At 39.0% G+C, this 25,373-nt stretch overlaps 1 protein-coding gene across 4 annotated transcripts in view; it reads right to left on the reverse strand.

Annotated features, from left to right (window-relative positions):
- The window catches only part of ADAMTSL3 (ADAMTS like 3), a 173,339-nt gene that overhangs the window by 140,743 nt on the left and 7,223 nt on the right, over positions 1-25,373 (reverse strand). For 2 of the 4 annotated variants that reach the window (XR_010082373.1, XM_063412565.1), the window contains exon 3: positions 1,055-1,174. Coding sequence is in view for 3 of the 4 variants with exons in the window: in XM_063412565.1 (XP_063268635.1) it covers positions 1,055-1,174 (120 nt within the window). In the remaining variant the exon portion in view is untranslated. The remainder of the gene's footprint in view (positions 1-1,054; positions 1,175-25,373) is intronic. The other 2 variants (XM_063412567.1, XM_063412566.1) reach the window with 1 other exon arrangement.

The following is a 25,373-nucleotide window of genomic DNA, read 5'->3' on the forward strand; positions in this document are numbered from 1 at the left end:
GCATGCTTTGTATTCTAGCTTTTCTACTTCCTTTTGTCTACCTAAAAATATTGTCAGTTTAAAGGTTAAATAAACTCACCTCAATTCTCTCTTTTAGGATAGTGATGAGTAAACTATTTTCTCCCAGTAGCTCCTGCAAAGAGCCCATCTTTCAAAATAAATCTGCCCATCACTGACAGAGCCATACCTTGTGATGCAGGCAAGGCAAAGTTTGGCTCTTCTTTCACTTCTACAGCAAGTGTTTCCTGACAATCTCCCTCCTCTTACATTAAGAAATGTACTGTAAGTGTCTATGAATGTAATTCAGACAGTTTTGATGTGAAATTCAACTGACTCCTGGAACACATTGTGTTATGAGTAAATTTCCACAGCACGCCACACATTTCCTAGGTTTACTTCAGATCTTTTGCCAAGATTAACAACATTTCTTTCATGTTGCTTTCTTTACATTTATATCTATATACCACGTTTAACATAATGTTTCTATGGGTCTGGGAAAAACATTAAAAAATTTTAACTTAAAAAAAAAATTGTTTCTTTCTAAACACTGTTTCAGCCATTATTACTCTTCCCATTTGTTTCTTTATAATTTGCCCAACTTTCCCTTACAAAAACTTCATACATTCAGAACTAATACAATATTATGACTTTTCACAGGCTGGAAAATGCAAAATCTGTCTAACACTGATTTTTTTCCATTAAATAAAACAGATTACATTAAGTCGAACAATTCACAGAAAGGACAATCACTTCTAACTCTACACATTTTACAGATGTAACTATAAACATCTATGAACACATCACTAAAATATTGCTGCTTTTGTCTTCATTACATCCTATTAATGTTTTCCAAAAGTGGTTTTACTCATTATTTAAGCAACTAAGTGCCCTAATTTGGATTTTGAGTAGTGTGTCATCATTCAAGTTGCTATAAATTTAGTGGGCCTTCAAAAGATAACACAGGCTCTCTACCTTGATCTGTTTCACAGGAATCTTTATCTCAGAGTTAGGTGAATGAACCCATCTCTATAATTTTCACACATGGCACACTGACCTGGTCATCATAACGGTACGTGAGGAACTGCTCCCCCGTGGTATCCTCAAGAAAGCTCCCCTGTGGAGAAAGTGCAAACTCAGGCAAGAAGTAGGCACCTTGGGACTGCTCTGCTTTTGTCTGGAAGAAATTCAGAAAGGTCATGTTACACCTACTACAAACACAAGTAATTTTTTTTAAAAACTATGCATATAATTACAAAATCTAGACATGAACTTCTGGAGAAAAAAAAAAAGTATTGTGTTCTAAGGCATGGTATTTCTGAGTGGATATTTTGTTGTGTTGGAGATACAGTAAATATCTAGAGAGCTTCAAACCAAAACAAGATGCCTCAGTAGCAGAATAATCTATTAAACCAAAGGAGACCATCTCTGGCTTATCAAACATCAGTGCTCAAAGACATTCGAAAAGCAACATTACACTTTCTTTTTCCATATATATGTCACCGGGGAAGTGGCTACTGCAGTTAACAGGCTTTTGGTTAAACACAATGTGTTTGTTTTTACAGGAAGAAATAGAGACAGAATCATAGATTAACTCAGAAGATATCTTGAGGGCTCATAAATAGGGTTACCTGTGAAGTCATGACACTATGAATTACTTTCCTTTCTTGCAGGAAAATATGACTGCAAAGAAGAAGCAGGGAGTGGGAATGACTGGAGTGAACACAGGCAGTGCTCCATATTAATTCAGGATGCTGTTCACAACTGGGGATGAGCATTTGAGAGCACTCTGGGAAGGGAAAGAAAAAAAGGGCTCATTTCAGGCTACAGAGTTAATTCTGTCAGAATCATAGCTGGTACCTCCAGCTGGGCTGTCTGACACCTGGGCCCTGATTAGAAAAACAGCTTTTGCTTGGAAGATCTGTGCCTGGTCAGCAATCACAGCACACCTCAGGCGTGCTCAACGCCAGCCAGGCTGGGCCAACACCACCTCCCTGCACTGGAGGCCTCAGCACCCCAGATATGCAGCAAATGCTCTGCACACACCCTCCTGCCCTTGTTCCTCCTGCATTAACACTGCCCTGAGAAGCCAACTGGTTTGCATACTAGAGAAAACAAACAATCATCTTTTGAATGCACAGTATTGAGTCCAGCTGTGTAGTGAGGGCAGGGCAAGGAGATGAACGTTACCTTCCAAAAGGTTGAAGCCTTTCAGGGAAGAAAAAAAAGCCTGAAATGTGCAAGTTACTGCTGGACATTTACCAATGAATGAACTTAATAAATAGGAGTGTAATTAAACTGTATGTTTTGACATTTACACAGCAATTCCACATGAAAGCTGGCAATTGCCATTGCCCAGTTTCTCGACTCTTGGCTACAGCTATACCAAATACAGGTGCCAGCTAACTAAAGATTTCTAAAGTAATCAACATAATTTAAACCAGTTTGTGGTGGAAAAGGAAGGCAAGTCCTACTGCACTCTCTTGCAGTAAGTTCACCTTCTGAAGCTCACAACTTATCTCACAAAAAGCAGATGGCATGTCATTTGCAGGAAGGTCTGGAGAAGCTTGCAGTGCTTTTGCTTGCTCTATTGAGAGCTGTCAGCTTCTCAGACTGCAAACCCCATCAGTCATGACAGCATCAGATTAACATACTTGGTTTAAATCAAGCAGTCTTCATATAAACTAGAAATAGCTTGCAAAGGACATGTCTAGACTAGGGTAAAGGTCATATTTCAGCATGCAAGACTGAACAAGATTGTAAAGAGGATTTTCTCATCAGGCCTACATAAGAGTAATCCACATTCACACCATATTATCATTACATTTCTATAAAGCTTATTGCAGCAGACATCTCACTCTTACACTTTAGCCAACTGACCTTATTTATGCATAATTAAGTAACAAAATACAGAGAACAAATCTACTGTTGTTGGTAACAACAGTTTCCCCATAAGGCCACCAAAGGAGGTGCACATGGTGCTTCCTGCTGAACCTGAGCTGGCTGCAGCTGATGCAAGCCTTGACATGCGGAGCACAACCCAGACATGAGAGGGGCTGACATAATCTGGCACCTTTCCCCACTGGTTTCAGGGGGCTATCGACAGATCCTGTGTGAGGGAGCATGGCAGTGATGTAATCCTATGATTTCAGCACAGCCCTAATGGATAAGAGATATGCATTCAAATTCTCAAGTGGCCTGGGTTAAAGTACTTATCATTTTCAGTTTTGCCAGGTGTAAAACAATGACAACACCTGCTGGCCTATCTTAATGGTGTATTGTTTAGTTTGTACTTGTAGAATACTTTGGAAAAGAATCCTGTTAAGTGCTAGTGATTTTTAACAGTATTTTTGGAAGATTTGCCTAATGTACAGGCAGAAGACAATCAAAATAACCCAAACATACTTCTTAGCTAATTGTATATATCACACTGCTGCCTAATTTCTCATAAACAAATTTGTCAGTAGGATATGTACCAATAAACTTGCTTGCATTTCTCATCTCTGTAATTTAAACATTTAAATATAAAGTCTTTGGACATTAATCAGTGTTATGCTTTGAATATAAAACATGCCAATATTTGAAGCTGAAATAGCTATTTGATAAACATAACAAGAAAAACTAGGGGTTTCAAACACACATTCCATTTTCTTGTGAAAAGCTAATGAGCAGCTAGGCACTTGAGGAGCAGAGGAATGCTCTTTTCAGGCAAGCAAAATCTGGCTTCCAAGCATGGAAAAATTCAGTGTAAAACATGGATATTTTATAGGGTTACACAAGAGGTTACAATGGAAACTGATTGTCAGCTGCAGCAAGAGGTACTGCTACCTGTCTGGTATAAATCAAGTAAGAAAGAATACAGACAAGCAATTAATTAAAAATAAAAAACAATCACTAAAACACACTATCAGCTGTCATGGCAAACTGATGCTGAAACCAATGAATTACATCTGATAAACAACTCAAACTGAGAAGGTGATTTTTTAAAAAAATCAAATCTTCAAGTGTTCAAAGAACTCTTTTGTATCCACTCACCAAAGCAGCAGAAAAATGTTTTTTACCCTCTAGATGCAGGCACCTTCAAATAAGCTGCATGTTCCCAATGCACTTTCATTCATACATTGTACTGAACACAAAATATAATGTTTCCACTTAGTCTATTTTATTCCCCACTGAGGAATCTACCAATGCTCCTTATGAGGCTTTTATATTTCTATGGGCACTTTGGCTTAAACATAATTCATATTTCAACAGTCTGTGGGTTTATAGTGTATTTGAGATCATCTCTGAATGCCTTAGCTAATCTGATATAAAATCATGTTTTAAAGTAAAGACTATAAATGCAAGTTTCAGAAAACAATTACATTTCATGCTAGTGTTTTAGGTCTGTTTAATGGCCAGTCTGATCTCAATAGCTTTAAATTAAATGTGTCAAGTTACAAGTACACTTAAGATTTAAAGCAGGCATTTTAAACCAGCTTTTATTATCTTAAGCATATGAAGACAGTAGAGGGTGATAACGTAGCCAAAGCAGATATAATATTAATCACTACATAAAATTCATTGAAATTAATAGATCATGTAGTAAGAAAGTATGTATTACCTACTGACAAAAAGAAAATATAAAAATTGGAAACAGATCAGTGTCTGGAAATCTTTCTAGTCAATTAGGACATGTAACTTATTGGTCAGAAACTGAAAAATTAAGGTCTTCCATGCTACATCTTTCCACCTATGTGATCAAGGGGAACTATCCTGATCAGCAGAAGTGGGAAGTGTGAAATGCACTGGTTTTATCCAAGCCTTATGCTGGAGCAGAGCTTTGATCTCAGGCTGTGGCTGCTTCCTCACTCACCACTCCCCACCTGAGTGTTGAAAGACCAAATTACTCTTCCACTTTCAACTGCACAAGACACAAAGAATTGCCTGTATCCAAGCCTCTGGTTTTTACATCTCCTTCCACCAAGAGCTGCACATTGTTTTTGCTGCTGCCCAGTTTCACTGCTCTGTGGAACACTGACTGAGGCATCTGCTTGAGTTGCTGGATTTTATCATTACATTTTATTTTATTATTGAGAGTAAGAGGAATGGTCACTGAGTGCTCCCAGCCAACACTGCCATTAGCAAGCAGCAAGGCTGAGAAGGACTGAACGCCCACACACAGTGACTGAGCACAGTAGGTGCTGCTGGGGCACAACTTCTGGTTCTGTTTGACCCAAAATGGGTCCCACTGGCATATTCTGAAACCACCAAACAATGCAAAGTACTTTAACTGCTCTTTTTTTCCCCTGATACCCAGGATTCATGTAAACTATTGCCATCCAGCTCACACACAATTATCAAATCACTACATCGTCGAGTTTTCCTATTACTAAAAATTATAAATACTAATCATTGGTCATTCCTTCCAAGTTAGAGAGTAACAATTTCATCCAAAGATTTAAAATGCTATTGTAGTTTCAGATAAATTAAAAAATCTGGTTTAGTCTACAGTTCTTAGAGGTAATTTGATACTAAGGCCAAGACAAAGCTCAACCAAACCTCGTAATTGCATGCTACTGTTCTACTTAATCGCAGCCACCAGGAGACTTAAAAGTAATTGTTCCATATTTATACATAGCAGCAGCTTTAGAAAGAGAGCTTCCTACTAAATCTGAGCTGTGAAGGTCAAGAAGATGAGAAAAAAGATGTAATGTCTCAAAGAAATTACTTGAACATAATTAGAAATAAAACATTAATATTTCAGGTACAGAAGAATTTTTAATTTTAGAGATTGTTGGCACCAAGAACCACAAGCAAGAGAAAAGTAACAACTCTGCTGTTGTGTACATGTAACACATATAAACACTACTTACACCAGTCATTCCCTAACTAAGCCTGTGTCCTGGCTAAAACTGGGAGCATAATGAGAGCAGACTGGAGTAATGCAGATGAAAGCTTCAAAATTATCTATTTCAAATGCTGAAAATGACAAATACCATGTTCACCCTGAAACTGCCTCAATATCTTGCTTTTAAAAAGAAATACAGAAGATAAAAGGTCCAATTAACTACAGCTTTACAGTTATGCACAACTGCACTACCCTGCCCAAAGTAAATTCTATAAAGAAAGAGAAATACAGTGAAGGCAGTTTGCTTTCCACAGTTTTGTGGCTCTTTTATTAGCTCTTGTTGGAAGTGGAAAATGGGCAGCTTTCATTTCCAAAATCATTGTATTAGAGGAAAAAAAAAAAATGGGAAAAGCAAAATGAGAAAAAACTATCTGCATTCTTAATTACTTGTAAATACATGTTTGTCAGATTAATATGCTCAGCAAGTCCAATCATATACCAAAATGTGTGTATTTCCATTTAATTCAAGTTAGATATCTGTCTCCTAAGCTGCTGCAACATTTGATTTACGCCCCAGGGAAGTAATATACCAGCTAAGTAGCAGTTCAGTTTAATGGATTTTCAAGGACTCTCATACAAAAATGTTAGATAGAGCACAGCACTCCAGCTTCATGACAACATGAAAAAAGTGTATTTGCAGATAAACAACATCACTTCAACAGTTCAGAACTTTAGATATCTCCAGAGCAAGCAATCCTGATGAATAAATAGTAAGAGTCAGATTAGCTTTTGTCATGGCCAAGATCTACAAAAAGAGCTTCCTAATGCTAGACACTCTGAAACATTCAAAGACCCTGCAAGGGAACTGAGTTTCCACAGAAGCTGCCAGCAGCTCAGCATTTCAGCAGACCAGGCCAATTATTTAATTATTAATATTAAACTAAGAGGCCAGCATTTCAAATCAGAATTAAAGTATAAATGTCATTTCTCCTAGAAAAATGAAGGAGGACTTGGCTGAAATGAAGTCAAGCACTTCTTCATAGAACCCTGAAAGAAGAACTTGGCTGTCAGATTTTGTCAGGGAAGTCACAACTGAGACAATCTGAAACACTGAGTCAAAAGCTCTTGCAGGGACAGAACCAGAGTGGGAGACTCAAGGATTTTTCTTCCATGCTGCATGCTCCATATTTGTTAAAAGCAGATTTAAGACATGTCTGTTTAAGCCCAAATCTAATGATTTTTTCCTCTCATTCTAGGCCCGCTTGAACATGAAGAAATAAAACAAGCTTGGAAAAATGTGCCTCTGAGTTGAAGATACATACAAAGATAAGCAAAAGACAATTCTTAAATATTTTGGATAAGCCACCATTTTTCCAACACAGTAAAACGCTGCCAGGAAGCAACTTAGAAACTGATAGTTCAGCTATTGTTTGAAGTGTCTATCACTGAAAACTGAATCTAAGCTGTAGCTATAATCATATTCACAGCTGCAGGAAAGCAACTGCCTGCATCACCTCTGCTGCTCAAACCACCCTGCGCCCATTCGAGCGCTCGGAGTCGTTCCAGTGACTGGAATGTGCTTCAGATCACGTCACCAGAACAAAAGTGCTCAGCCCAAACCTTGCTTCAGGCTCTCAGTTTGTACAATCTTAAGCCAACACTGAAGCAGGACGAACAGTGGAGATCATTAAGTTTTTAAATTAAGATCCCACCTTTCACTCTTTTCAAAAGGACATTTGGACCACCGCTTTTCTTGATTAAATGTAAATACATTTTCTTTGGCATGGCTTGGGCTGCAGACTGAGATCAACACATTTTGAAATCTTTTTTCTTTGCCCTCTAAAATTTATACTCATGATTAAGCTTTTGGATATTTATCAACAATTACTTATGTTTTCTCTTGCTATTGTCTGGCTAAAAGATTAAACACTGCATTGAGAGGCTGAAGCAGTATTTAGCCAAAACTTCACTTACTTTCAAAACTCAGCTTAAATAGTGACTTTGCTCCATATTTCTAAAAGAAATATGAACCCTGAAGTTTTCCTTCTTCCAGTGAATATTCTTCTAAACTCTGTGTTAGGCAGGCTCTGCCTTCTTTACAAAGAATTGATCAGATGTGCCTAAAATTTGCTCTAAAAAGAGTGGCACCAGCAGACTGAAGCTGCTGCCAGTGATATCAGTGGCAAAGTCCCCAGGGACATCCTCACAGAACCAGGGCCCAAATCCAGCTGCAGCAGGACAGCATCCCTTGGGATATAACACTGTTAGGTCTGTGAGCAGCACTGCTAACTCAGTTCTCTCTAGTTTTGTATAAATAAGAGCCAAGGGGGAAAATCCAGCACCCAGACAAGATAACCCCAAGAGCAGTTCACTTCCAATTACTGTCAGAAATTTAGTGACTGTGGATCAGATCCTGCTTTCAAAATATGCAATGCCAAATTATTTCCCCAAGTCTTTAGCTTAGCCTTGGGGAATGGGGAAGGGGCACAGCCATGTTTAGATCCAGCAGAAAAGCAATTTTATAGCATATAGATAAAACAATCTGCACTGGTAAGTGAAGATTCTACCTGCATGTTCCCCAGAGCTTGTGCTTTGGGGGCATGGGAATGGTTTGGGGAGGTTTTCACTTTTTTTTTTTTTGTTTAAGATTGAATCCCCTTTATCAACTCTCCTCTATGATAAAACAGGGAAAGGAAGGAATACCTGGAAATGAGACAGAAAATACTATTTCACTTAAACCTCTTTTTAAAATCTTGCAAGACATAGGTGACTGAAGTCTAAAAAGATTTTATCACCTCTTTCACCATACATTCCACTATTCCAGACAAAACCTTCTTTTTATTCCTATTTAGAAACCAAATAATTGGTAAAATTCTTGACATAAAAAAGTCCTTTCAGTATTATTGGAACATATTCTCATGGAACTCTATCTTTTATTCATTGACAGTTTCTAAAGGTTCTCATGATCTCCACAGGGAAAAATATGCTACAAGAAGTACTATGTGCATCCTTAGCAAAGAAATCAGGATAATCTGTACTATTCTTTTGAAGTTTAGTGTTGCAGTTTAAGCTGACAGGCAGCTAAACACCACACAGACATTCCCTCACTCATCCCCACAACGGGATGGGGGAAAGAATCAGGAAAAAGGTAAAACACTTGGCCTGAGATAAAGACAGTTGAATAGGACAAAAAACAAAAAGAAAAAAAAAGATGATTAAAAAATGTACAAAACAAGGGATGCAATTGCTCTGTGTTTGCTGACTGAGGCCCAGCCAGTCCCTGAGCATCAGTTTGCCATCCATCCCTGGCCAACTTTCCCCAATTTTATTGTTCAGTGAGTCCCCATCCAGCATGGGATGTCCCACTGGCCACTTGGAGTCTCCTGTCCTGGCTGTGCCCCCTCCCAATTCCTTGTGCACCCCCAGCCTCCAGCTGCCAGGACAGTGTAAAAAGATGGAAAGTCCTCAATTTGGAGAAAGCAGTGCTCAGCAACAACCAAAACATCATGTTTCTCATCCTAAATTCAAAATACCAGCTACCAGGTGGAGAACTAACTCCACGCAGCCAAATCCAGGACATTTTGTTAGTGTCCTTTATCCTGAACACCATGTGCTGAAGGGTTTTTTGTTGTTAAACTGACAAGCTGCTGACAATTGCACTCCTTTGCAGGATACTGACAACCCTGCTTGTTGTGACCATGATTGCAGGTCCAGTTACATACTGGAGGAGACTGGAAGCAGAATCTTTGAGGAACTGCAGATTTCTTTAGAAAAGGCAAGAAAGCAGCAGAGTTTAAGGCTATGTAGGATCACAGTCAGAGGCAGCTGGATTATAAAGCTCAACAAATCAACACATGCACTGAATGAAGATTCACATAGTTTAAGATGCAAAGGAAAGAACAAAATGAAATGAGAAAGGATGTAGGGTCATTCCTTTAATGGGTGGAAGAAGCCATTCTAAATGGGACCTAGGACACTCTGGGGTACAGCAAAAGAGTGTGTTAGCCACCACCAAACAAAACAGATAAGGGTGAGGGAATGCAAGACTTCACACAAGACTTAGTTCCCACACAGTATATTATACAGAACTAAAAAACACACTTAGTTCTTATATACTCCAGTATTATTGTACTAGTCATCAAGACATATTGTGTGACTCAAAGTTGTCAATATCCTCATTTACAATGGCTGCTCTCAGGAGAGTCTGGGACTTCTGACTCAGATTTTCCCAATTCTTTTTAATTTAAATTATAACCTTAATGTTATTAATGTTATGTTATGTTAGTATGATTATTTATATTTAATTTCCTTTTGAGTTTTTTTCTTTAATAGTGATATAATTTGAACTGACACAGTAACACACTTTTCATATACCTCAGTTGAAACTGTGCCTAAGGGCAGTGAAATTCTCGTCCATAAGCTGTGAGAAGAAAAAAACTCTGGCACTCAGAAGCCAAACACCTGCTAGAACTAGTGGCGGATCCAGATTTTTAAGAGAATTCTTGTTGCATAATGAAAACACAAAGAAGGGAAATGTGTGGGGTGATGGAATGGTATTAAAACCACGGCACTTAGGGGAAAAAAAAGAATCCTAAACCGCTATGCACTTCAGAGCTAAATGCTGAGGGTTTTGACAGGAAAGTTGTTCATGAGTACAATTAAAACCTTAGAGATTTAGACATTAGAAACTTCTGTCATGTGAGGAAACCTGAACAGTGACTCTTTCATATATTGCAGGGCACTGCCATGCCTTTCATTGCTAATGACAGGGAGTTTTCTCCCTGCCCTCAATCTCTGTACATCTGCTTCTGATTCAGGTGGCAGGGAAAAATTGGCAAGTATTCAGCCCCCAGAAAAGGCTGCCCTAGCACTTGCAATTTTTCTTCATTGCATACCGTTTATACAATGCTGCCATCAGCAACAGTGTGGTGTTTATCATGAACTAAACAGGTAGGTGAAACAGGTGGAACTGCTCTGCTACTGTAAATGACTACAAATTCTCATACTGGAAAATGACCTGGAAACCGGCAAACTCCCAGCCACCAAGAACTGGGATAATTTCTCAACAGGAAAATAGATCTTTGGTGCAACACTTTTTAAGATCAAATAGCCTAAAACTCAAGCAGGGGAACCCAAAGGACATGCAACAAAGCAAATTTGACAGGTCAGAAAGATAGAAAGCTGCTGATAGTCCCTATGTACCATCAAAAAGCTTCTCGATAGTGCTGTAAGTGCCACAGGAGAGTTTGGGCTAACACTGCTCTTCATCCACCTTTCTCAGCAGAGCACTGAGAGCGCCTGCTACCATCCTATCAAGATTTCTTTAAAGAGGGGCTGAGGAGGGAGGTGTATCCCAAAATTCTGCTTACAAAGACAGACCACCCTAAATACGAGAGTAAATAATCAAAGAGGTTCTCCTCCCTGTCACCTCTAGCTGATGAATCCTCTCTCACCTGGAAGAAACCAGACTGGAGAGAAATGCCCCAGCCAGATGTTCACTCCCAGGCTCACTTAGGATTTCCAACAGCTCAGCACACAAATGCATTTAACATATGGTGAGGAAAATGTGACTTTTCCACTGTTAGTTTTCCACTACTCCTGATAATTTTTAGTGATATTAACGCAGTTCTTTGTCTACTCTTCTTTCTCTATTGCATTAAGTCCCTTTGCAGGGTTTATGGACTGAGCAGCCTTGCACATTGAGTTGGTCAGGCACATTTTCACAATAAGGAAGCAGTTAAATGGTCATGGTTCTGCTGTAGGAATGTTGGTTTAAGGCTATTAATAAGGCACATGAGGTGAATGCCTTTCAGCCAAGCACCCTCCACGTGTGCACACCTGTTTCAGCACAATTTTAAAAAGAAATTCCTGAAAGAAACTGTGCATAGCACGCAGTTTCTAAGTCTCAAACACATTTCTGCAAATACTCTAAATGTTTTAAGCTTTTTGTGCTCTATTGGTGTCAGGAATTCTGTTTCACCAACCACAAGGCAAAGCATGCTACTTCATAGTAAATCATTTTCCCTAAGAAATTACTCTTGTCTTATCATTCATCTGCCACTTTGAGATTAGTGACTGTGACTTCCAGAATCACCATCATTCCCACTGATGTGCTACTGCTGAAATGGCTTCCCAGACTGAGGCCCACTGTTCAAACACTGCAACTCACTTCTCCAAGTGCTCTAATTTAGCTACACTTAAATCTGAGCTTAACTATTCCTTCAGTGCAGTGATGCCAGTCTTGATATTTATGATCCATCCATTTTTCAGCTTCCTCTCACTTTTTGCAAGGGAGAAAGGGTGCTTGTTCGAGTATATTTCATCCTTCTCTCTTGCCAGTGAAAGCATCTCAAGCTGGGCAAAGTTTTAACTGTGTGTTATACTGAGCCAGACACATATGCAGCATTAAAAATTAAATACTAACTAGAAAAAGGTTCAATAACTGAACAAAAACCAAACAATGCAACTGTGTAAGAGTACATATCAATAATTTGAAGATTGTTTCCTCCCTGGCCACAACTCATTTACCACCATTAGCTGACAGCATTTCACACGTACTCACACTAATAAGCCACTACTTAGATTACTCTGTTTTAGCAGTAAACCCCAGGGCAATTAAAAGCTCACATGACAGGCACTGCAGGCATCTGTTCACTGACAACTGTTAAGACTAATGGTCATTAGTTTAATGACTCATTTTTATTCTTCTATACAATGTGTACAGTAATGCTGGAGGACTGATACAGTGAAGGGGAAAGGGCTCTTACTGAGGTGAGAAAAGATAAACACAGGCCCTGCTGCTGGAAAGAATGAAATAAATCCTCTGAATGAACCAGAATTGCTGAAATGTTAAAAGACACAGCTGAGGAAGTCCAACATAAAATGAAAATAGAAACTGCTAATTCAGAATGGGGTGCCTGCTCTAATCAAGAGAGTTTCAACACTACAACTTTATCACTCATCTTCCATGTCCAGCAGAGAAACTTTATTAAGCAATTTTAAAATGATCCAGGTGATTACAGAAAGGCATTTAATGAACAGAGGATAAAAAATGGACAGCACTTAGGAACATCTGTAATTCAAATGCAAGACATTGTCTAGAGTTTTGGAATTTAAAAATGTATGATGCCCTGTTAAATGCTCTGCATTTTCTTTAAATATTTTAAGCACCATCTTCCTTATGACTGTTCTCATTACATAGTAATTTCAGTCTTCTAATGCTCAATATTTCAAATGCAACAAGCAACAAGCTAGTGAAACAGTTACCACAGAAGGAACACAGAAAGATGGGCCCTGTGATTGCATTCCTACCCCCTCATCTTGGATTCTCATTTGAGCAGCTGAGTGAATTGCTTCAGTCTGAGTGCACTGCTCTGGGAACTTGGCCCCCACATCCACAATCCGTGATTTGCCAATACATACCACCTGCACTCCGAGGGAACGGAAGACCTTCCTGTGGAGGAATATCTTCCCATCCTGTGTGGGTGTACAGAAGCAGATGTGTATGTACAATGGATAGTTCCCAGGACACATGAACTGAGACATGTCATAAGTCATGCACTGCTGTCCAATTATGATTATCTTTCTACAGGAAATTTAACAGAATCATTTCACTCCGGAATATCACTCTGGAGTTTACGATGGCATAGCAGATGGATAGTAGGATAAATAGTCATTTCCTTCTGTTTACCAGCAGTTTGAAAAAGATAACTGGAGGAAGTAACAACTTTTCAGCAGGTACCAAGTTACTGGCATTTCACTGAACCTACCAGCAGCTGAAACTTACAGATCTATAACTGAATACAAAGCACGAACTCCAGTTCAGCTACTGAAAACCCCTCCAGATTGAACAGTAAAGGCTGTGGAGGGACTATCTTTTATTGTTGCTGCTGGTACAATCAAATCTCTTAACAATATTTGCCTCACATGCAAAATGAGCACTCAGTTCTCAGTGCCATGGACATCCTTTACAAGGCAACTCATTTACAAGGCAGCCTCTCCTGCTCCAGCCAAGTCGAAGACACCACTTCTGCTCAGAAGCATGATGACTACTAAGGAAAAGCTTATCAAAAGCAACTTTTATATACTGAATTCTAAAAGAGTACAGCATCTTGGGTTTTCCCCTTGACCTTGTCTTTTGAAAAACTGTCACGCCTCTTGCAGGACATGGGATATTCTGCTCACTGCTTTTAAAACCAGCAAGAGCCAGGGGAAATGTGGAGTCCCCAGTACATGCCTCACGTCTAACCAGAGGTGCAAGACCATCTACTCTTGTATGTCTAGCAGCTGCTCTTTTACCACTACCATTTACACTTAAGTTTAAACAGAATTCTTGACAGTACAGTTTAATTTTAAAGATTTACAGAGGGGCACTATTCCTAAAGAATACATTTCAGCTATTGCTGAGCACTTTTGGAAGGATCTGTGGCAATAACCTCCCCTGAATTTTCTTATCCGCAGTCAGCTCTTAGTTTGCCAGTACAAGCTAATGTGAGCTCGGAGGCCAACCCTAACAGCTCAGTATCTACAGCTTTAGCATGGTTCCAGATTCTCATATGTTTGTCTTTAGCATTCTAAGACTTTTCAAAATACAGACAGAATCCAAGAACAATGGACTGTGCAAAGGGAGGGAAATAAATTCATCTGCCCTTTTATTTAATTGCAGAAGATTCCTTTTGCCCTATACATCTATAACTTCTCAGATTAAAGACAACCACGACACTAGAAACTACTGAAGCTGGAACTTTCACAATCTGGTGAACTTGCAGTGGTGTGAAATGCTCTGATCTTACTGAGTCAGTTCATCTATTCTTATCCTGCATAATTATACATTTCTTCACATTCTCTGCTGGTTTGCAAATTGAAAACAACAATAGTCTCTCTGTTAAACCATGCTGGAGTTATCTGCGGCAGCATTCTTATTTTCATTTGCGCATTTTACAGGCCTGGTTTCCTCTGTACCCTAGACAGAGTAAAATCTATAATAAGCCTAAACAGTATAAATTATAAATAACAAGATCCAAATATAAATCTTAACCTGTGTATTTTTCTGCAAGATTGGCTGTACTTGGAATTATCAGTCCAGAACATCTCTATTTCAGAGCCCAGTTCTTTTGGCCAAGATAGATGTTCTTTTATCGTGATTATAGTAAAAAAGCCAACTTGCTGGCCTGACCCAGGCTGTAATTATTCTGTGTCTTTATACAACCTTTTTATAGTTCCTGGTGGAAAGGCTGAAGGAAATCCTACATGTTATAAATGCCAGGACAATTTATTTCCAAATTCAATAATTTGGTTTATTAAAAATTCAAATCACAAAATTCAGAATCAAATCACAGAATTTTAAGCAATAAAAAAACCCCACACAAACAGCGATACCTACTTGACAGAGTTTCTCCCGGGAAAAAGAGCCAAGGGTGTCCCTTAGACACGGACCCTGGCCGTCTGGTCTCTAGCTGGGTACACGAATTCGCCCGCCCAGAGGCTCAACTTAAATACGCTTTATTCCCCCCCTCGGCAGCACTCTTCCCATTGTTTCTGTTAAGCACCGGCAATTAAGAGTGTTTACACTAAGCCCTGAAAAAGTCCCTTGGTCCATTCAAATGCTAATGTCCAGAGTAAGTCCTTGCTTTGAGTAATCTAACAGCCGTAGAAGCGTGTGATGACTTTTCTGCGCGTAGGCGATCGATCAGAGTCAATCCTTGCTTTGAGGCAATCTTCGCTGCACGTAGGCAGGGGTAGGTTGGTCAATGTTCATTGTCTTATTAGTGCCTCGTATTTTCACCTTCTATTTCTGGACCAGGAAGATCAGGAGAGATGCTCCACGGAAGTTTGTGAAGCACGCAGGTTGAGCACGTACACATACTTTTATACAATATATTACAGTTTCCAGCTTATAATTATCTATAGAACATGAATTAAATAACCCTATTTTTCACACTACACATCGCACAAGGTCTAAAATTTGTTGCCCTCTTGCAGAAAAGCATTCAAAAATGACTGTATAAGACTTATCCCTTCCTTACATGATTTTTCTTTCTTAGAGTTAAGATAATGCATGCAGTAATTTCCCACATTTTGTATTACTCCAGCTTTAATAACAAAAGTACTAACAGCAAATTGTTCTATAAAAATACAATCAATTTTTTAAAAAACCTTGATTACCTACTTATAGAAAACCCTCTAAGAAGCAGCTACACACTTTAAAAGGAAGTGTGGGACAATAATTAAATCTCCAATTCAAAAGTTCTAGGCCAAAAAGATTTAATATGGTCTCTAAATCTCAAAATAGTCCAAAATTCTTTATTTCTGCCATTTACAAACACAGAGTCATTCCAAATTACCTAAAACCCGTAAGAATCCAAACCAATACCTATTCTAAATCAGTGTGGTTTGTTCTACTGCTTCCTGGGAGGCTGGGGGCCAAAGACTTGTAGGAAAGGGAGGCTCTCTCTCATAGTTCTTTACAAGGTATAGAAATTACATCTTAAAAAATCAATAACATAAAAGGAAACCTTGTGCTTAAATCCTCAAGTCTGCTATGAGTGGACAAATAGAAAATCAAGGCACATCACTTAAATAAATAATCCACCTACTGCGATGTTGCCATGAGCTTTTTCCTGTGTGTCAAGTGCTCATAGTGAAAGAGAATGTGCAGTTTTTCTCACACCTGTTAATGTGAACATTGGCCATGTTTTGCTGTCTCTCCTTGTTTACATATTTCTAGATGGGAGGAGGAAAGGTAACGGACAGTTAGTTGGGCCAGTGGGATTGAAAGGTGGGACTTTAATCCTCCAATGGATGGACATCATAGGAGGTGTATATAAAGTTACTTTGTAAATAAACGGAGGAGTTCCTGCCTCCTGCCCAGACCTGCTCACAACACAGAAAATGTCTCCTGAGTCCCTCTCTTATCGTCAGGACAACAGCAGCTCCAGCAAGAGCAGCACACAGCAACAGCTGAGCTCCCCCAGCCCCCTGACAACTGCTGTCATTTGTCATAGAAACTCTGTGGGTAAAGAGAACTTCTGTGAGCAGCCACAGACTAAAGAAACGGGGTGTGGTGTGGAAACAGACCACAGCGAAAGCCAGGTCCCTGAGTTGGTTCCTGTAAAGGTTAAAATCAAAGATGTCAGGCCGCTGCAGGACTTGAACAATGCCAGGGCTCTGTCTCACTGCGGCTCGGAGAAAGCACGACGGCGCTCATCCAGGCGGACACAGAAACCAGTCTGCTACAAAGAGCCGCCACTCTCAAGGGTTACACGGATACCCATGAGCGTGCCCATTTCAATGCTGCATGATGCAGAGCAGCAAGCTGGCAGCTCCACAGCAGTATAAACGTCCTCAGGAGAACTTCAGAGGCCTGCTTCTAATGCGGGAGAACTTCAGAGGCCTGCTTCTAGTGAGCCCCTGAAAATTATGCCTGTTGCTTCCAAAGATACTTTGCCACCACAGCAGGATGAGAAGTCTCTGTTCCACCAGGAAGAGAGTGGCAAGAAGCTGACTGATGCAACAGTAGGAGGCTTTTCATGACTCTCACGTCTTTGGAGAGGTCTTGCGCACTACTGAACAAAAGCCCAACAATTTGCCAGCGCTTGCCTGGGAAAGTCGTACTCTTCCGTACAAGGCCGATGGGAGGGTAAAACAGTTGGTGGGTCACTTGGTGGATCACTTGGTGGGTCACTTGGCCCGAAGGCACAGTATTCAGAGGAGAAAGCGTCCCACCCTCTTTGCTTCAAGGACTCCATCTTTTGCCCTGCGTATCTTCCCGCACAGCAGTTCCACTCAGGCAGCTTGGGGTACTACTGCACATTCTCGTTCACAATGAGCACTTGACACACAGGAAAAAGCTCATGGCAACATCGCTACTAATTATATTTTTCTCTTCTCATGTAGATAAGAACAGCCAATTTATACTATTTTCAGAATAATATTCAAGGAACAGAGGAAGTTATGTACAGCATATTTTAAACAAAGTCAAAATACAGAAATCAAATTCAACTTGAGTTGAGAAAAGTTTTAAAGAAATTAAAGTTAATAGTATAAACCCTTCTCTGTAAATCTCTTCTTATAATTTCCTTTAGTTAAAGATAACAACATATTGGATTTAAGTCTATACACAACATATCAAATGCTTTTTTTTTTTACAGAGGATCTATTCATAGCAACTTGTATGTGCAACATATGCAGCAAATTATATTATTAAACACTTAATCCCAATAAAGTTTAAATTTCACCCCTAACAATAAGGCTTGTACAGTTCTTGCTCTACTTGAAATCAGATTCTAGAAATAAACAATAAAAGTCATAGGTAGGTATAATGACAATTAATAATTGAACATTTGAGATGTATTTGAAATACAGCTGGTTATGTGGAAATGTTCCGATGAAACATTAAGGCAAACCATTAATTTTTTTGCAGTTGGCAAATAAAAAAATAGAGTAAACATTATGAAGATGTAGGCAAATATCAGCTAAGTGAGAGCCTTGTAATTCAGCTTACATGTCTCTGAAAACCACGAGCTCTTGTGTGCCCCTCAGAGCAGTCAGGACTGACCCACTGAGAGCCCTCTGCAGCTCCAGGGCCCTGGGGAGGAGCTGAGCACCTCCCAACCCTCCCAAAAATTCCTTTCTGCAGCAGAGATCCCCTGTACTGACAGCCCATAGAAACTGCACTGCAAGGGCAGCTCTCCAAAAAGAGCTGCAGACACAGGTGAGCTACACCAGTATTTTAAAAGCTGAACAGAACGAGTTATCAATGAAGAGAACTGGACAAATTTCAACACAAATACCTGCACAGAGTAATAAGTTGCTGAAAGCAAGATCCATCAGAATCAAAAATGTCCCCAGAAATCTAAATTTTTTTTCTACTCAGGTGCTCCATACATTATTTCTGACCTATCTGGTGTTAATTATGCAGCTCTGAACAGAACTTTTTTCTAAGCTACTTTATTGAAAGAGTCAATTCCAACACAAAATCATGCAAGCAGGCCCCTATTGTACAAACCCATCACACCACTGCTAGGCTGAAAACCCAGAGCAGGTTTTCAGCCTAGCAAAATGCATCACCCTTCAACATGAAGCATCATTCCTCTTTTTACTCAATCCATGTTATTATTCAACTGTGCAAAAAGCTCTTGTTGTGTCTAATTTCTCAACTAAAAATAATGCTGGGTTACATCATTGCTTTATGCAGCAGCACTGTAACTTATACAAGTAAGGAAGAGTCCATCAGGAACCTGCAGGTTTTTTAACACAACTCAAGACAAAAATTGAGCTAAAGACAATCTCAGTTTGCCTGAGACTTTGCCAGTGCAATCACATGTGCTACACATGCACATATTTCCATATAGCATACACAATTTCAGCAGTGAACTGAGACATTGCACACCTGAAGCAGAGAGCTGTATTCTTCTAGGGTTGTTGAATGCTCCTCATGAAAAAATGTGCTAACTTTTCTCTGCAGGCAAAGGAATAGACTCTTCGATAGGTACCAGGTACTTCTGATTTCACCAAAAGATGCCAACTTAACTTCTCAGAATACAGATGTCTAGTTCTTTCAAATCCATCTGTCCCAGACCCTGAAAAAAGAATTGGGTCCTTCATTACAAGAACAGGTTAATGGAGCTGGCTCTCTCTCCTATTAGCTGGGGAACCCCATTATTAAAATCAGTAAATTGATCCAGTGACATGGAATAAATTCATGAAGGTGTTCAGAGCAGTCTGATTTTGGGAAGAGCTGAGGAAGAACTAGCAGGTGCAAGGATGTTGCACTTAGAAAACTCTTTCTCAGGAGACTGGATAGATTTGATGACATGGGAAACTTGGGTTGCCAACTTTCTACATAGTATATAACTCTGGGAAAATTAATTGGATTATAAAGGTCAAAGAGAGAGGCCAGCCCATTATTGAAAGACAATCTAATTGAACTTTACCAATTTTATCTCTGATATGAATGATTACTCTCCAGATGAAGAGCTAATGCCACTTTATTGCTGCTAGTCCTTTTTCTTCACTTTTCAGCTCACTTCTTTCACAGATCCACCTGGCACTAAGAACTCACATCAGTGGAAATTTCCCACAACCAAAGGGTTGGTTTTATGCAGCCAGCTAAGCTTTCTCCACCCTTAGTGCAGCTTTTCTTGAGAGATATCCAAAACTCAGCATCCTTCCTCTCAGAGTAAGGCATTCTTGAGCAGAATAAGACAATGCTGAGTGGTAACAGTGGAATCTAAAGGCTGGCTTTGACTATTCTGACCCAGACATGCACATCAGTAGTTAACGTTTGCATAATTCATTCACATTTTGTGCCAGACGAATCTTACTCCATGAGTTAAATTTTATTCATAGCTCAAGTCTACATTCAAAATAAGACTGGGCTATTATGGAAGCAAAGACTTATAAAAACTGAAAACTCCCTTTGAAACACATGCTTTCCAGTAAGTGCAGCTAGCAAAATGCAAAACACGGTCAACATTCCTACACCATGATGTCAATTTTCATATGCACAGACAAAATGCTGCTACATGTAGAAATGAGCTCTGTCTTCTTCAATGCTGGTGTACTTGTGTCTCCCTCCTTTCACTCTCAGAACTGCACCATGCAGTGGAGAGTGCAACCCCTTAAAAGGTTCAAAGACACCTTCTGAAGATAATAATTCTGGCAAAAAGCCGCCTTGATGTTTAAAAAATGAGTTTCCACCTTCTGTTTCAGTTCTCCTGAAAAACAATGCACATGCACTGTGGACCAGTTTTGATGTTTCCCTTCTTTTTAGAGGAATTCCTGCCAACAGGGATGGACCAAAACACCTGATTAAACGGTCTTCAGTGACACAAAATAAAAAAGTGACATGTAAACAAATGGAAATCACTTCAGCTCTTGCAAGTTTTATAAGCAACAGGAAATTTATCTTTATTATCTCTGCTTTTTACTTTCCAGAGAGACAGATACAGCCATTTTTCAAGAAAACAGCTGCACTCAACATTTTAAATGCCATCTGTCCTTAGCAGTAATATGATGAAGAGATGGATTGATTCACACCACACAACAGGAAATATGATAGCCAACTAGTTAGCACTAATAAAATTCACCCTCAGTTTGCTTCCTATGGGCAGGTGCTACTCCAGAAAAACCCTCTGATGTCTCAGGCAAAGTGTCTGCAGGCTTCACTTGTTATTCAAGTGCAGAATGCTGTACTGATAGTAGAAAGCCTGAATTTTACAAAATAAGGTCTCACTTGTGGCACAGCAACCTCATGAAGGATCTTTTTCAGAACTGAGACTTTGTAGTACCTGGAGTACAAAAGCCCTCACACTATCACTGATTTAAAGTGAGCTTTTGGCAGACAAGGAATGATAGCAAACTCAACAGTACAGCTGAAGAGGACTAGATCTGTTCCTCAGTGGACTCAAAGAGTGGCCTTAACATTTGAAATAGTCAAAAAGAAAGTTTATAATTCTTAAATTTTCCCCATTTCCCAAATAGTGGCATCTATGTGACACATTACAGATGGCTCACAGAGGTCTAAATTCAGCAAGAAAAATAAGCAATTACAAACAAATGCATCACTAATGTCTGCTAAGAACATAATCCAAGCCAGTTCAAAAGATCAGAACAAAATACACATGTTTTGTTATCCCAACTAAGGCCCTTCTCAAGATGGTTATCTACAGGAAGAAATTTTCTCCAAGAAAAGGTTAGTGTTCCAAGAACATTTCTGTCTCCCTTGGAGAAGCCATGCAAGGTGGGGGTTTTAAAATTGAAATTAAATTATTAATTTTTATTTAAAAGTTAAACAAATTTTTCCCTTTTATTGTCACACTGCATAAGGGAAAAGCTTTAAAAGGTTGAGTGTTAAGAACAGGTGATGCTAACAGGATATTGCAAAGGCCCATGAGACTTACAACATTAAGTAAAATGTATTTGCCCACTGATCTAATTGCTTACTAATTTTCAAATCTATTCCCACCAGATAACTAATGGCATTTTAAGCCCAGCTCCTGGCATTAAAAATACATTTATAGTTCCCTCCTAGCAGAAGATAAACAGCTGCATGGTAAAACCCCATATGTTAAGATAACGTTCTGGAGGTTTTCCTTATAGTTTTAACCAATCTATTGTGTTCTAAATTTAACTGAAAGAGGGAGGAAAAGGAAACGGGAAAAACATTTGGGTGTGTAGTTTCACACTGAGGGGAAGGCAAGTGCTCTCTCGTACAGGGAAAATGTCTGGAATATTTATGTTTTACAGAAGGACTGATCACAGAATGAAAGTGGAACTTAAGCCAAGCCATATTTAGTAAAATATATCAGAAGGTGTTTCTCTATTTATCTTCCTCAAGAAAATACTAGTGTTTGTTTAAAAACAAGATGATATTCCAGCAATTAAGCCTGAATTTCCTTGCATACCTGAAAATCATTCTAAAATTCTCACATTTGAAAAGATATCAGAAACATCCTAAAAATGATCAGGAAAAAAATTAATAACAATATTAAAAAATATTCCCAGCAGACACAAAGAAGTGCAGAATGTAGGTACCCATTTATGTTTAGAGCAAGTCCTCATGTCCAGGACAATCATTCAGATACTCCTGGAGTATGGAGCATGTATTTCTTTGTTAATTTTTAAATGATGATTCATAAGTGACACTACATCTAGAACTGGTTCTAGTTCAATGATGCTCAAGTGTAACCCCAAGGAACACCAAAATGACCTAAGAAAAGCTGAACTAATTCAGACCAAAGAAGCATCTAGTCTACCAGCTTCCAACAGCAGCCAATAACTGGATACCCAAAAAAGCAAGTCCAGAGCAGGAACGCTGCAATACTTTCCTGGACTCACCTTCCCAGCCTGCCAGTGTTCGTCTGTACAGCACTGTGAAGTGGATCTTCCCAGTACTCATCCTGTCTCCCCTGACATCCATTCAACCTTCTACTCAAAACAGATGGGAAGGAGTGCCAATACTATCATTACATGGAAGAAACCCACATTTCATTGTTTTCAGTCTCCCTCCTCGTAGTTTTATTTATTTGTTTCTGTTCTTACACGAAAGAAGGAAGTCACCAGCCTATCCTTTCTACCCCGTTCATAAAGGGATCTGAGCTGTATACAGTGCACCAGCACAGGCAAACCAGGAACTCCTAAGTGAAAGGATGATACTCCTTTCTTTGCCTTACACCTCCCTTTCACATCATTTCCTAATGATCAATTAGCACTTCTGACTGCTGTTCTATGAAAAGACTTAGCCGAGAATCACCAGTCTAGAGGAAACGCGCAATTTGTTAGTCACATAAAGCACCTTATATTCATATAAATAAAGTTATAAAATCAGGGGACAAAACCAGAGACTCTTCAAGCAGTGTTATCAGTTAGTGCCTTCAGCAAAATCCCATACACAGCACACAGCCCATCTCTCCAGGGATGGATGTATTTTCTGTGCTGCTTTCAACAGAAGTGTTGATGAGATCAGCTGAAAGAATCCATAATATGTGACATGTACCTGGCAGTTTGCAACGAGGATATTACCTTGCAAACAGCCAATACTCAGGACACTACTGTGCTGTTGGGTTTTTCAGCCAACATCGACGTTACTCAACCAGGGAACAGTTTAAAAGTATTTGAAGACACTAGAAAACAAAACACCAAATGAGTAATGAGACCTTGAAAACATCTAATAAGAGAAGACTCTCAAGAGAGGAAGACAAATCATATATAAGCATTTCATTTGTTATACATCCACTACAGATCCTTTCCCTTATACACACTGTAAATGTTGCTCTGTTTTGCTTGAACTAACAGGACACTGCACCCTATAAAGTTTAAGATGTTTCAATTTTTGGCAAAGCATCTGATAATAGAAAAATCACCATTACATAAGCACAGAAATACATGATTAGACATACAAACAAACATTCCACTTAAATAAGTGTTGCTACAAATCAACCTCATTAACCAGCTGGGACCTCCCACCAGGACACCAATGACAACAGTTAGCATACAGCAACAATCTAGTAACTGCAATCATAAATGCAACTTTAATATTGTTTCACAATTTTGTTGAGCTAACTTGCATTCACTGTGTTTCTAGTGCATCCAGAAGCATGACAAACTGACAATTCTTGGAAACCACATTTCTCAAAACAGGCTGAATATATTGTTCCCATTTTGCCTCTATAATGATGTTAAATCTAATACATACAAAATTAGAAACAGAAATAACACTGTTGCTAAACACTTTATGTAATATGCTGTCTGGAAGGGATTTATTAGGCCAAGTTCTCAAAAACTGCCATCCCTTTACAGATACGTGACACTTGTAATTGCACCTCTCAAATATTATCAAATATGTTCTTGAGTACTAGAATCTACACACCAAAACCCCATCATTTCAAATAATTTTTAGAGTGAAAGTTTTTGGTTAATCAGCTAAATATGATGAAAAATACTTAGTCAGACATTTTAGAAGTGCCTAAGGCACCTAATGGCTGGTTCCCATTAAGTTAATTGAAATTGACCTTGTTTTAAAAAATCCAGCTAAGCACTTACCAATGCATTTGAGTACTTAACAGTTTGTACTGGTTTGAAAGCAAAACCAGTGAGACTCCAAGTCAGAAATACAATTTAATAGAGAGAGAAGGAAACAAACAACAAAAAAGGGTAAAAGTAAAAGTATAAACACTGTCAGTGCAATTGGGATCATACTGTTTGATGTCTCTCTTTTTTCTATATTTTCGTTTTCTTATCTATGTCATGTTAGGTGTTAACAATGAGAGTCTTCTAATGCTACATGGACTACTTATTGCCTGTGTAGGGATTGCGGGCTAAACCCTGTCTCTGCAGATTAAAAAGATTTCTTTTGGCAATTGCGCTGGACTATTATGGTTGAATGGTTTGTTTTGCCTTTGAACAAGCAGTTCAATTAAGTGTTATACCTGTGCCTTGTGTTCTCACCGATTGTCACACAAACCCTTCTGAAAATACTGCTCTATCTGCATTAATTTAGCACTCCTGTGTGGCTGTCATCATCCAAAAAGGAGCTCATAGAACTGTCCTTCCTCCTACAAGTTGGAGTGAGGGCTATAGTCTTCAGCTAATATCAAGTTCTCCCCTTACAGCAAAGAAAGTTATGTGTATGATTTCAAAACCTAAAGGAGTTACTGTCTATAACTGACAATAAAGTGAGTGCACAGAGCATATCAGAACTGCAGTGCTGTAGAGTTCCTGTGTGGGTCTCAGAAGTCTCTCTGGAGTTGCCATGGCTATATCCAATGTCTCTTCTGGAATGCTGTGCTCACTATCAAACTGTACTTCAAAAACAAACCCACTCTTTCACCACACACAAACTGTCCCTGTTTTGTGGAGATTTTGCCTAATAAGAATTACACTGGAATTGTTCAAGAGTGATTGCGTTGGACTGTCAGCCACAGAATTATCATCAATATTATTAACTGTATAAAACTGTAATAACACACAGATTTGACTACAGTACAATGTTTGCACAATATGATATAACTTATACCTGAGAGTTCTTGCATAGACTTGTAATACC

The sequence above is a fragment of the Prinia subflava genome, chromosome 15, assembly GCF_021018805.1.
Source record: "Prinia subflava isolate CZ2003 ecotype Zambia chromosome 15, Cam_Psub_1.2, whole genome shotgun sequence".
Taxonomy (NCBI): Eukaryota; Metazoa; Chordata; class Aves; order Passeriformes; family Cisticolidae; genus Prinia; species Prinia subflava.